The sequence below is a fragment of the Dipodomys merriami genome, unplaced genomic scaffold (assembly GCF_024711535.1).
Source record: "Dipodomys merriami isolate MVZ:Mamm:240054 unplaced genomic scaffold, mDipMer1.0.p SCAF_7, whole genome shotgun sequence".
In the NCBI taxonomy this organism is placed as follows: Eukaryota; Metazoa; Chordata; class Mammalia; order Rodentia; family Heteromyidae; genus Dipodomys; species Dipodomys merriami.
In genome coordinates this window covers 22,533,154-22,547,564 of record NW_027206290.1, presented here as the reverse complement: position 1 = coordinate 22,547,564, position 14,411 = coordinate 22,533,154, and the positions used below count along the sequence as shown (strand labels likewise).

The 14,411-nt window shown below is 38.2% G+C and overlaps 1 protein-coding gene across 2 annotated transcripts in view; it reads left to right on the top strand.

The window, feature by feature from the left end:
* The window catches only part of Dpyd (dihydropyrimidine dehydrogenase), a 709,900-nt gene that overhangs the window by 443,992 nt on the left and 251,497 nt on the right, over positions 1-14,411 (top strand). The window contains exon 15 of one of the 2 annotated variants that reach the window (XM_070007767.1): positions 13,569-13,637. The exons of the other annotated variant lie outside the window; for it this stretch is intronic. Coding sequence (XP_069863868.1) covers positions 13,569-13,637 — 69 coding nt within the window. The remainder of the gene's footprint in view (positions 1-13,568; positions 13,638-14,411) is intronic. 2 annotated transcript variants of the gene reach the window in all.

Here is a 14,411-nt window from a genome sequence, read left to right as displayed (position 1 = left end):
AAAATGTAAGAGGCTTTTGTTTTGCTTTTATACTTTTTTGTTCCAAGTACAAGGCCAGGTTCCATTTGCTCTTTGTTCTTGGTAGTTGAAAAATGTAACATATGGTAAACCTTTTCATTGAATGGGCATTCATGATCATGCATGTGAAAATGCATTAGAAAAATTTATGGGATGTGGGGGCATAGGTTGCTTTTGAGACAAAAATCTGTTTCACAAGCTCTATGGTATTCTACCAGAATGCTTGTTTAGGGGTACATAGGGAGAAGAATACTTCTCTATTCTTTCAGTAAATGATGGACCAATAAGGGGTTGGTTATAAATAATACGAAAGGTTCTGGCCCAGAATTTGTCTCTTAAATAAAATCATTCTAGAGTTTAATCTGTGCCTAATTCTATTTAAAATACAAATGGTGCTCTAGCAGATATCAAAACAGGAACTATTTAGTGATCTCCAAATTTCCATATTGTGTTTTTTTCTAACTCTTGATTGTGTATAGCTTTCTACAATAACCCTTAAGGTAAATATGTGCTTATAACTGTATTTTTTTATACAAAGGTTGAAGTTGAAATATCTCATAGTCTACTTTCAATTTAGAAGATTACAAACCCCAGATATACAATTACTTTCTTTTGAAAGGCTACTTTCCTGTAACTTGTTTTGAAAGTTCCAAAGATTATGTAATTATGTGTGGGTGAAGGAAGAGAAAGGATTTCAAAACAAACAGCTCATTGTTGCTGCTTAAAAATAATACTGATATCAACACCTGGATATTCATGGGCAAGCTGGAAAGTATGAACAATAAGAAAAAGAAATGTTTAAGAGATAAAAATGCCATTTTATTTACGTGCTTTCAATACATTATCATGAAAAGCATCCATTTTTACATTCTGGAATGATCCTTCAGAGTTGGCTGTGAATTCAATCACTTAAAAATAGATTGAGGAGTGTATATCACTTGAAATAAGTTATGTTCAAATTAGAACAGATTTATTAAGTAAAAAATAAGACCAATGAAATCTGGGTATCATTTCCCCTAGGATTCTTTAGTGAGCTGTTTGCCATTTGTGTGCATGATAACTGTTATTGCATAGATGATATATAGAAGTTTATGATTATGTACAGATTAGCAGTTCTTCATTTTAATCCTATTACATTGTCTTCTGAGTGTCTTCATTTAACAGGTGATGTGAATTTAACAGTGAGTTTTCGTGCACTCTGCTTTGTTTTTATGGTATGCAAATAAGGGAACAAATGCCAACACATTCATTATACTACATAAAGTTTATACCGGAAAGGTTCCAATCACTTTGAACAAAAGGTCCTGTCATAATTCCTATTGTAAACCACTTTGCCAAACTCCTGAGAGGAGGCACTTTGAATGGAAATTTATAATGAATATGAAATCCAAAGATGTTTTCCCAGTAGGGGAACTACTTTGTTTCATTCCTTAGTATAAGCACCATATTGAGGCAGGGAAACCATTTATCAGTATTTAATCTTAAAGTGAATGTTATATTATTTATTTATTTTTGCCAGTCCTAAGGCTTGAACTCAGGGCCTGGGCACTGTCCCTGAGCTTCTTTTCCTCAAGGCTAGCACTTTACCACTTGAGCCACAGCACCACTTCCAGCTTCTTCTGTTTATGTGGTACTGAGGAATTGAACCCAGGGCTTCATGCATGCTAGGCAAGCACTCTACCACTAAGCCACATTCCCAGCCCATGTTTTATTTTTTGTTCAATACCATGAATATTTGTTCTGAAAAGAGAAACACAGTAAAAGTTTTATTTGTAGTGCTGATTACCAAAGGGATCATTATTGGCAGAATTGTAGACTCAAACATAGGTAAAAGTGTATGGATCTAAACTTGGAAATAACTTTTTAAGAGAAAAATTCTGAGAGACATTCTGATAGGGTTGGCACATGCTAAAGAGAGGGGAGAAGGGCAGAAAAAAACATGAAGATAGAGCCATGTTTTTTTCAGAAAGCACACTGGAACTTTGATTTTCTTCCATTCGTGCATTTTTTTTCCACTCAGCTCCTCTATGCCTGGCTCAGAACAGGAGCCACTGCAGAAGGAGATTACCTCAAAGAAGATGAGGAATTGTACAGGTATCTGGGAGAAAGAGATGTGTAATGGTAACCTTTATTTCTCCAGCAAAAAAAGCTGTTGTTTGCTTTGTGGTTTAGAGTGCTTGTCTTTTGACTGCTTAGTAGGGTTACTAATTTCCACTGCATTCCCCATTTTTTTCTTTCCAATATGGCAGCTGGATCCAGCTCACTTCTTATGTCCTTAATATGACATCTATTTGTGACAGGCTGAACATGGAACCTCCAGTTCAGGGAGGTACCTGTCTGAGGGTCACAACTTTTGTTTTTTAGGATATGTTTTGGGCAAGCGGGAAAATAATTCCAGCCTCAATTCTGCTAAATCAAAGCAAACTTTAAAAAATGAGAGTATACTGGATATTGATGAATTTCTTAGCATTTTAACTAAGTCTAAAAATACTTTCAATGTTTTAATACAATACACATCTATAAAATTTGGTTCTGTCCATGGACTTCTTAAAAGCTGCATTCATTTGCTAGTCTAATATATTTACGATGTCTACAGAAAGATCAAAGGGCACAGAGAGATGATGCTTTCTGCCCTTTCCAATGACATATTTTAAGTCTTATCTGTGGATGTTTAAAACCAAAGTAGGCACTATTCAAAATGTCATCCCTTGCACTCTAAAGTAAGTTGTAGAAAAAGGCAAATCTAAATATGACATTCTCTTAGTTATAAAAAAAATAATTGAACTTTATCAGAAAGTACCTAATGTATACACTACCCTGCAATTAACAATCTCTGAAAAATAATTATGATCAACCAAATTATTCCCATTTTCTAGATAACTGATGTTAAAAGATGGTATGTTTGTATTCATTTATTAATTTCAGATATATTGGTCTACTGGGCACCTGTAGAGTTCGAGATTTAAAATGAAGTTCCTTATTCTAGTTGAACTCCCATTCCAGCTTCAGAGAGAAAGATAATGAATAAATACACTGAATAAGGAAATGGTACGAGACCATATTAGAGTTGAGAGTGGGGGAGTTGTTACTTTGAAGAGTGTGCTGAAAAAATTATTCTTGAGCTGAGGCATAGAAAGGTATGGAAAAGCTGGGAAGGTGGCTCAGTGGTAGAGCGCTTGCCTTGCATGCCTGAGGCTCTGGGTTCGATTCCTCAGCACCATAAGCAAAAAGAAAAAAAAAGCTGGAAGTGGTGCTGTGGCTCAAGTAATAGAGCGCTAGCCTTGAGCTGAAGAGCTTAGGGACAGCACCCAGGCCCAGAGTTCAGGCCCTGATGACCGGACCCCCCCCCCAAAAAAAAAAGGTATGGAAAAAACACAAAACATATGTATCTGGGGAAGAACGTTAGGTGTTTAGAGGTCAGTCTCTAAGTGAAGGATTCTATAGCAAATTGAAGTCTTCAGTTAGAATTCCTATGAATTAAGCCAGGTGTCCATGGCTCATGCCTGTAATCCTCACTACTCAGGATGCTGAGAGCTAAAGATTGTGTTTTGAAGCCAGTCCAAGCAGCAAAGTCCACAGACTTCATGCAGCATCACTCAAAATAACTATAACAATATATATAACTACACTTGATTATGTAAGTTTAATATAAATTATATGAGTGTGAATTAAACCTACATAACATGAATGAACAGAATAACAATTGACACACAATTGGATAAAATTTACCATCTGGCAAAGTAAAGCCTTACATTTTCAAAAATCTGTGACTAAGGAGCACAGGAAAATGATTGAAAATAAAAACACTACAGCTGAACAATTCAGACTTTGTACTTATTCTCTTATTTATTCTTAAAGAGTATAGTTATTTGGCTTCTTAAAATAAGATTTTTTAAACTATACACAGAGCTGATTATTTCTATGACATATTAGCCTAAAACCTAGAGATAATATATATAAAATGCCACATGCAGAGCTGACGTTAGTACAGAATGTTCGTTCTACTACTATACTTACTACAAGTAACATCAGTCAGCTCTTACTACAGAAGAAACACTTGGGGAGAAATCTGCAAATTTTAGTATATGTAGGACTGAAGCATCTATTAAGTTTTCAATTATGCACATCAGGAGTTCTCACAGCTGGGCTAAGCCATGTGGTTCTTCCTGTCTCATCTGCTTTCTCTCTCCCTGTCGTCACGTTCCAGGTGGGTGAGATGTGGTAATAACCTGGACAGGGACTCTGTGGCAAATGCTTGTACCTTCCTGCAGGAATAATGAGTCTTATTTTCATGGCTAGATAGGATTTCAACAGAACAAGCAGTTGAGTCCCCAAGTCTCTTCCAGGCTTGATTTGGCCCTGGTATAACATCACTTCTGCCACATTGTATTGATTAACACAAGTCACAAATTCAGCCCAGACCCAGGGTCGGGTACATAAACTTCACTTGTTGATGGGAGTAGCCACAAAAGGGTTGGGCATGGAAAAGAAACACTCTTTTTCAATCTACCTCAAGGGACTAGGGGATGTAAAGTCAAGTAGAATCTCTAATGTAAATTGAAGGGATAGGTAATCAATATGGTGGAGTCCTGTAGCAGGGAGGAATTTAGAATCAAAAGATCTGAGCTTAATCCCTGACTCTGATATTGATTAACTTGACCCAGGAAAATAACTTAAATTATCTGTGTCTCAGTAGAAGGCACTGTAAATTCATGGTTATCGTGGGAAATAAATGAGATAATGGATACCAAAATGTGTAGTCGAGCACAAATGTAGAATCACACATAAGGAGCTATTATTCTTCGATATGTCATACTTTGTAAATGATAAGAGGTTCTTGAATCACTTACCATACCACCTTCCCGTTCTCTCATTGGAAAATTGAAATGGGTTTATATTTTGATATTGGAATTCTAATAAATATGTATTACTTTGGATTCCTTCTCTCCACTATTTATTTTTGGCAAGTGTTTAATGAGCCTCAGTTACATATAGGACATAATACTAAATGCTAGGGACTATAGATATGCTATATCTATAGATAAAGCATACAAACAACAAATTAATAGGATTAGTGTATAGCAGAGAAATACAAAGAATACTGAAGGATCTCAGAAGTGGGGGTCCCCAAAATGGTCAATTGGAGGAATAGGGGACACAAAAGTCTTCTAATAGTCCATGTCCACATGAGTTCCAGAAATTTACCAGACAGAATGATCTGAAATTCAAATACAAGTGATCAGTTGGTTATAAACCATGGCTTTAGGCTGTTATCTACCTTCCTCAACCCCGTCTAGAGTTTCTTACCTGCTTTCTGCATCATTTCCTGTGAAGTGTATACATTCACTTCTCCCAAATCAGCCAAACTGAGAATCCTGAGTTCGCATAAATGCAGCTTTTGCTCTTCCTGCTGTCTCTACCTAGAGTATCCCTGCTCTTTCCTTAATCAACTTCCAGATTCCAGAATCCTGTATCATTTTGTACAGTGCCTTTCCTGATTTATACAGGTACATAGTAATGCCATCCTTTCTATTCTCAATATATCCTGGTTATTAGGGATAATTATTTTTGCATCAATTTGCATGTGCCTCCTTTCTTATGCCATATGTTCCTATGGTACAGGAAGCATTCCTTATTCACTCACTTCAAAGGGATAGACATATGGTGAAGAGGATGTAGAATCCATGTTACATTCAGGAAGCAAAGTAATTTATTGTGGTCAGAGCCAATGGGGCATTGTGTTCTATTTGTACAGCCTATTGAGGATTATACTCAATCCTGAAATTGGATTGGAATCAAAAGTTTGTCCTGTCAAAGGACGTGTCACAAGGCAGAGGCTGTAGTCAGAGAGGGTCTTCGATTATAACCTAGGATAGCTCAGTGAGGCAGTGTAAGGAAAAGCCAGGAACACTGACTAGGAGATATGAAGCAAGTAGACCAGAGCAGCTCCCCCTGTCCTAACTAGTGAGATCTTGCGGAACCCCTTGAGAAACTCCGATGCACAGAAACCCAGAACCCTTGGAATTCTGTTTTAGCCTTTTGTGTCACTTTGACAATCAGGCAAGTTCAAGAACCAATGCACCGGAGAAGTAATCAGCCAGTGGGTGATGAGTTATTGTAGGGTAGTAATTGAATGGTTGGTGCTGAGAGAGAAATGTAAAGAGAGAGGGGCCAGAGAGTAGAAAATGAACGTATGTCGTGTGGATAAGTAAGTGTAGTGAATTCGGATGCACTTTTTAAGTTGGGTTTTGGGAAAGTTGAGTGCAGGTGCTCAGAGGTAGTTGGACATGCTATATTTGTACAAAGCCTAGAGACACAGGTTGAGATATACACGTTACAAGTGCTCTGCGTGTGGTGGGTATCGGAAATCGTTCTGAAATTTGATGTGTGAGGGATGTGTAGAAAGCAAGATGAAAAGAAAACCAGAAGCCAGGTGTGAGCACATCACACCTATAACCTAGCTGAGAATGGATGCTTGCGGCTCAAAGCCAGCCCAGGCAGACGACTCTGAAAGAGCATTTCCCTTGCTGACCATTAAATAAACAATGAGGAACTAAAATTTGCAGTTTGCAGATTTCTCCCCAACTATTCTATGGCCCTGAGACTCTTTCAAGAAAACAGCACCTATCTCAGATCACAGAATTTGAACTACAACAGGAAGTACCTTTAAAATGTGAATGTTGCACAGTTAATTAATAGTGAATAAGCATATTTTCTTAGTTTAGCTGTCTTTGAAAAACCACATGTCCTCCCACAATTTTTTCATGCTCAGTATAATCCCAGTGGTGATATGGGAATGATTTTGTTAAACTGTTTGACCGCACCTAACTCTGCTGCTTGTAATTTACAGTTGTTCACCTTTGTCACAGCAGTTTCTCCCTATCCCCCCAAAAAATATTTAGGCTGTCTTGATGCTGAATTGTTGATCGGACTTCCAGTGTAGTTTACGGCACAGTTACAGAACACAAAAGCAGTCTTGACAATGTGTGTTTCAAAGTACAGACTTCAAATCAGTGGGAACAAGACAGTTTACTCATCACCAACTGCAAGTTTTTTGTTTGTTTTTTTTTAATTGTGAAAATACTGTACAGAGGGGTTACAATTACATGGGCAAGATAATGAGTACATTTCTTATCAAGCATTGTAGCCTCCTCCTTTGTTTCCCCTTCCCATCCCTTCCCCGCCTACCGCCACCCCCCAATCCAATCCGCCCCCCCCACACACACACCAAAGTTGTAAAGTTCGTTTTCAACATAACAACTTGTATATCTCACTGTTGCAATGGGAGTTTTGTATTGTTCCTCTCCTTACTTCTTAATACATGAACTTTATGGTAATTCATACCCAGAAATTCCTTCATTTAAAAAGTCTTTCATAAAATAATTGCCTTTATCCAATAAGGAAACAGAACAATCAAATTAAAAAGTAACCACTGGTTTGGGTTGTATAATTTCAAATTTTGAAAAGAAGAAAATGGAAGCTATTTAAAGGCAGTCCCTTGTAGCATCAGAGCCCATCTTTTTTTGTGGTCAAATATGTACTATTTTATTCATAAATGATTACATTTAGCATTTTGTAACATTTAGAAATATGAATGATCATAGAAATTATGCCCCAAAGACTATGTATTTTCTTAATTTGTATTCATAAGCCAAAGCTGTGTCTGTAAAGCACAATTTAAGGTAAGAAGAGCCTTTCATTTTTTGGGGGGGTGGGGGGCTGAGAGGATCTTGGATCTCTCTTGTGTCCTTAACCAGTTTCTTGGTAGAGTCTCTGGTTTGCTTGTGGTGGTTGGTTTTCTTGTGGCTTGATTGGTTTCTTAAGTCAATTTGTTTGAGCAGGCAGACAGCTCTGCCTTACCCAGGACTTTATGATTCTCCTCCCAAATGCTTAAATAGGGATTCAGGTTGACCCATTGTAACAATGAGATGTACAAGACACTAAGTTGAAAAGGAACTTTACAACTTGTGAGGGGGAGGGAGGGAGGAGTTGGGGAGGTGGGGAGGGAAGGGATGGTAGGGAAAAAACGAAGGAGGAGGTAACAATGCTTGATAGGAAATGTACTCATTACCTTACTCATGTTAACTGTAACCCCTCTGTACAGTATTTTTACAATAAATAACATATTTTTTAAAAAGAAAAGCCTTTCATAAAACACACCCCAAGTTTGAATAATTGATCTACCAAAAAGAACCTAAAGAAACAGGTGTTAACTATAAATCAATCTATAACATTTGTATTTTCCATTCATCCATATACTCTTAAGTTCTGATTTGTGAATCATCTTGTACTTGATTTCTCACTCATCTTATTTTTTCCCCAAATACCATCACTTAACAGTGCATCTGACTTTTTGGCTAGTAATTGTAGCACCTTCTGGAACAATTAGCCTTTCCATTTTTATTCCATGGGCTCCTTGCTTTCACTCTTAGCTCTCTTATTTTCTTCCCTATCAAAAGCATATTTGAAACTCCTACATTGTGTCCTTTCCCTTTCATTCCAGTCATGGGAAGTGAACCCAGGAATCGGGCTTGCAAGGCAAGCACTCTACCACCTGAGTTATACGTCTACCCCTAGCACAGACAAGTCATTTTATCAGCATCCTTTCAGCTTTACTTCCATTGCCACTACAGTAAAATCCAAACTCCTACAGGACTTAAAGCTCGGAGACACCTGATTATCACCTGCTTCTCTGGTATTCTCTCATATTGCTCTTGTCCTGCCATGAAGTTCCAACCATCTAGGCCCTTTCTTTCCTAGAATATGCCATGCACACGTCCTCCACTGCTTTTTCTTTGCCCATGAAGTTACCCTGGAGTAGCAGCTTTCATTCACTTCCACATTCCATCACTCAAAGTGAGATACCTTGTCATCTCAGTTCCCAACTAAACAACCCCTGTCCTTTCCTGCCCATCTCTTACAATCTGCTCTGGTACCCCAATGATTCTCTCTATACTTTCCTGTATTGTTGCCTTCATACCAATAAGCTAGACTTAGAAATTGAACTATTACTATCTTCTCTTATTTTCGGTGATCTCCGAAAGTCCCTGCAATCGAATTTTATTTCTCACTTCTGAATTAGAATAACTATATGGTCCCATAGATTGTTCAGTGAATACTGGTTGAATGTGGTGAATGGACACAGTTTAAGTAAATGTCTCAAATTTGGTGCTTCTATATCTCAGTTAGTACCTGACAGGGTAGGTACTCAATTCCCTTACATTGATACAATGGTATCTCTCATCAGACAGAGTATCATAGGATGGAGGGTGGGGAAAGATGAAGTTCAAGTTCTGTGTACCAAGTAACATTTTACCTATGACCTCATTCAACAACATTTAAAATATATGCCATACAAAATAAACTGAGTAAACTATTGATAAAGAGAAAGATGATGTTAAGAGTATGGTTCAGTGCGTAATCATTTCCAGTAACACTGTGTGAAATTCCACAGTATAAAATATCCATCAATTTTCTTCTTTCTCCAAAAAAAAATGGACTTGTCTTCTATTACTTGATTAAAACCTGAGTAGAGCAAAATGCTAAAAGACTTTCTAATCATCAAAGAAAAATTAAATTATTCTCAGGGCTCTTCTTGTGATTTCTCTTAGCTTGACCCTTAGTAAAATGCCAATATCTTTTAACAAAAGATAAAAGAATATTTTGGTCATTTTGATTTCACAGAAATAGCATGTGACTACAGAGTTTTACAAGCCATTGCTTGGTTTGAAACATAGCTGTTTAGAGTGCCTAGACTAATTTGCTTAGGAAGCATGTCAGAGGTGACAATCTGTTTCTGCATGTCATAAGACTAAGTGACAGAATAAGAATGTAATTTGAAGTTTACAGGTAGAGCAGACACCTCTGCACCTCCATTATTCCCACTTTCCCATGGTCCTGTCTTCACTTCTATTTTCACCCTACTGCCTCTATGTATCTACCTTTGGGCAAGATAGGAAGAAGGTTAAATGAGGAGTCCACTAGCAGCCCCCAACTCTCTTCATTCTAACTTAGGGACCAATAAGAAAACACTTTTATCCAGTGGTACTGGTGGCTCATGTGTGTAATCCAGCTACTCAAGAGGCTGACATCTGAGCGTCATGGTTTGAAGCGAGCCTAGGCAAGAAAAGTCTGTGAGACTCTAATCTCCAATGAACTACCAAAAAGCCAGAAGGGGAGCTGTGGCTCAAGTGGTAGAGTACTACCCTTAAGCACGAAGCACAAATGCTTAAGGACAGCACCCAGGCCTTGAGTTCAGGCACACATGAAAAAAAAAAAGAAGAAGAAAGAAAATACGTCTTTGTTTTTGATTTTTTAATAGTTAGGGTTGGGATTTGATGGGAATAGAATATCAGCCATTCTGATCAGCTGGGTGATGGGCTTCTTTCTCATCTGTGGGGACAAGAGAATAGATTCTGTTTTCAGCAAATGGGAAGAGGAGAACATGGGCACACTCCCTCCCTCCCCTTCCAGGGAGAGTCTGCCTCAAATCAAATCCAGCCACTGCCTCCACAGCATTTGATGCTTTCCACCTCCAGGACATTACTCTGGGTGGTATTTATTTGTCTTCTCCATCAAGCTCAATTGTAGTTCCTCATGATTCTCAGCAACCTATAGGGCAGATGATGATTTTAACTGACCCTGGCACAATCAATATAAATTTGAAGCAAATAACAGCTTTATCAAAATTAATATTGTCACTTAGCAAAGAGGAACCATGTTACTCCCTAGTTGAGAGCATCTATCATCTTCTGCTGTCAGTGGTAGGAAACCTTGTTTTCCTGACAGTGGATTTTTCTGGTCAGCCCTTCTGCCTTGGGGTCCTGCCCACCAGAAAGAACTTCCTTCCTTTCCCACCAAGAACCCTGAGGAGCAATGGAGGAAAGGACCCAGCTCTGTCGTTTCAGGGTTGAAACAGTCAACTCATATGCATTTGTGAATGTAACTTGGAAGACCATTTAATTACATGTGGAGTGTTTTTGTTGGGCGTGGGGTGTGTGTGTGTGGGGGGGGGAGATTGGTTCTGTCTGGTTTTACTTTTGTATCTTGTTTTGTGTTAAGCTATAAACCTCCTTAAAACTTAAGCCTCTTGCTGGTCAGCTTCACCCCAAGAGAAAGACTAATGAATAAAGTTGTTTCTTGAGTCTGTAGCTTTGTTACCCTCCTCTGTTCCTGGAAGTTTTATCAGGGGCTCTTGGCCTTAGCCCACCCCAACATTCTTTGACTTATAAGCTATTGAGTTTGGTTTTGGGGTGAGGAGGGGGGGGCTGTCTGGTTTTTCTTTTCCTTACCTTTACTTTGAGACCCCTGAAGGCAATACAAATTTATCATCATCACCCGATGCCAGGCTCTGTCTCAGGTATTTTCCTCCTACTCCTCCTTCTTTCCAAGAAAAAGGAAGTGTTAGCTTAGGTCACTTGGAAAGAGTGGGAAGCGCATCAGGGGTGGTCTTTTCTGTTTGTTAACAGATCCAGGCAAAATATAACTTTCCACTGTCTTTGATGCTGGCAAGACAAGGCTGTGGAATAAACATTCTACCATCCCACCCCCACCAAAAACATTCTCAAATTCTGGAGCTTCCCCAGATACCAAACTTTGAATCCTGAGCTAAAGACACAGTGCTCCTCCTCTCTTCATCATCTTTTATCTTCTCTTTGCCTCTCTTTCATAGGAATCTATCCAAACCCAGTGTTTCTCCAGCCTCCCTTCAACCTTCATCTGATGATCTGAGATGTTTCCTCATCACTGAGGTCCACGAAACAGATCTCCAGATTCCTCCCCAGTTGGGCTCTCTATTTGACACTTGTGTGTATTTTGACATCTGATCCTTTTTCTGTTCCCAGGACTGACTCCTGCTTTAGCCTTGATCATTCAGCACTCCACCTTCTGTAACTTGCAAATTTTCACCAATTCTTCATTTTTTTCCTCTTCTGTAACCCTAGATATTCATTTCTGTTTCTATTTAGCCTTCTTATAAGTTCAAGCTAACAGAGCAATCCTTTGCTCTTAAACCTTTCACAAGCTCATGTGGACACTCATTCAGTTAGTCCTTCCTTTGTGCCTAACACTATGTTTGCTATAGTCTGTAAGGAAAGGCAAATCAGCCCAACATGAAAGATAACTTGTCTGCCTGGTTTTCAATCCTCTCTCCAATATGATCAGGGCTTCCCATCTTCTAGCAGTGCTGGAAATACTCACATCCCCTTTACTATAGACCTCTGCCCTGTTAAACATGCACCTGACACCACTGAACGTGAGAGCCTATGGCTTTTAGCCCTCCCACCAGATTCTGTGACTTTAGGCTCGGTATATACTCTTGGTGCTCTAGCTTCATAGTCTTTGAATGGTAATAATAATAATAATGATAATAATAATAATCTCATTGTCATGCACTTAGCAGCCATTTTAGGGGAGCAAAGCCAATGGTTAAAAAGCAAAGACTGAGTCCCGGGGCATGTGTCTCAGTCCTGGTCTGTCCCTTTGGAGCACTGCAGTCTTAACATCTGCTTGTATCATCATCCATATTCACACATGTTTTGGCATCTTCCTCCTCTGAAAATGAGGCAACGGAGGCCAGGAATTATGAAATGGGTACAGAAAGTGAAAACATTTGAATCAGAGTTTAAGCATATGGTAATATGATTACCTTTTGATCCATTTCTATTCTTGCATATCTGAGTATTATGCCCACATTTTACTAATGGAGAAGCTCAGTCCCCTGCCAGTGGCCACCCCATCAGCTGAGACAGTCAAATTTCCATGCTGAAGACTCTGGCTTTGGAAAGAACCTGCTAGTAACTACGATTCTATGCCCCCTACATTTCAGGATTAGTGTAAGACTGTGGTTAAATGGCAACATTTAGCATAATTGAAAACTACAATGCAGTATGAATATGTAGGATGTTACCAGCTATCATGTCCTAAGTTATAACAAAGGAAATAACTATTTTTCCCCTTTCTCTTGGGCTGAATCTTCTCTGCTATACTAGTAATTATATCACATTCCATGCACATTATAAAATGTATACGGGCTGGGAAGGTGGCTCAGGTAGGGTGCTTACCTAGCATGCATGAGGCCCTGGGTTCGATTCCTCAGCAACACATAAGCATAAAATCCAGAAGTGGCACTGTGGCTCAAGTGGTAGAGTGCTAGCCTTGAGCTGAAGAGCTGAGGGACAGCGGCCAGGCCCAGAGTTCAGGCCCTACAACTGACCCCCCCCCCAAAAAAAAAAAAACGTAGACAACCCTTTCTCATATAAACATATGTCACCTTGTGAGATGCTCAATTCTGTGTTATGAAATCTACTTTAGAAAGTAGAAGAGCAAAAAGTCAAATGTCTTGCAATGTCACAAATATAAATGAAAAGATCTCTAACCTATGTCTGAAGTCACAAACGCTGCCCTGTGCTTTATTCTGATGATGCCATTTGTTCAAGAGATTGAAATGAATTCCTATAGGAAAGTTAGCTATTATAAATGCATATATACAAATCTTTGTGTAGAATAGCATAACTGCTTGAACTGACATTCTTCTCATTTTCTTTTTGAAGATTGTGATTGCAAGTCTCATGTGCAGTTATGACAAAAGTGATTGGATGGAACTCTCCAGAAAGGCTGAGGTATATTTATTTTAATATCATATTTATTTATTCTATTTCTCCTATTTTTATTACTTTTAAATAAAGAGCTGCCATGAAAAAATAATACAATAGGAGTAAAATTGAATTGAAAATGTAAGTTAAAACATTGCCATTATAATTTGTTTACCCTGTGTTTTCATTAAAATGATGGAAATGTAAATTTAAAAGGAATTTATTCTATAAAAGTGGTCCCTGGGATTTCACACTACCTACAAATCCTTTATTCTCTGAATCCATATACTCCCTATTTGCATATTAAGCAAACTATATATTATGATGGATGCCATGATAAAATTTAATTCTACCTTTGAGAGTCTAACTTGATCTTACCTTGCCTTTAGGCAAAACAGTTTGACAGTAAGAGAAGAAATTTTGAATATAAAACTCTTGAATATTTAAAATATAAAAGGTTCATTTAATACTGTTCTAGTTTGAATACAGACATGCATAAAATGGTAGGACAGAATGCTTCTGAATGGAACACTAGCCAGCAGGTTTTCCATAATATAAATTACATCTTGCACAAATGCAAAACAACTAACCATGAGCCTCAAATTTGTATTTCAAATAGGAAAATACATCCTTAAAATTGTACAGACATGTCCATCATTCTGTCATGAAACCTAGGCTAGATACTCTTAGCTGGAATTTCTTGAAAAACTCTCAGCAATACAGAAGGAACAACTCTAACAAGACCTTCGAGATAATTGACTCCACATTTCACAATATTGTAACACCCTATCATGTTCAGAA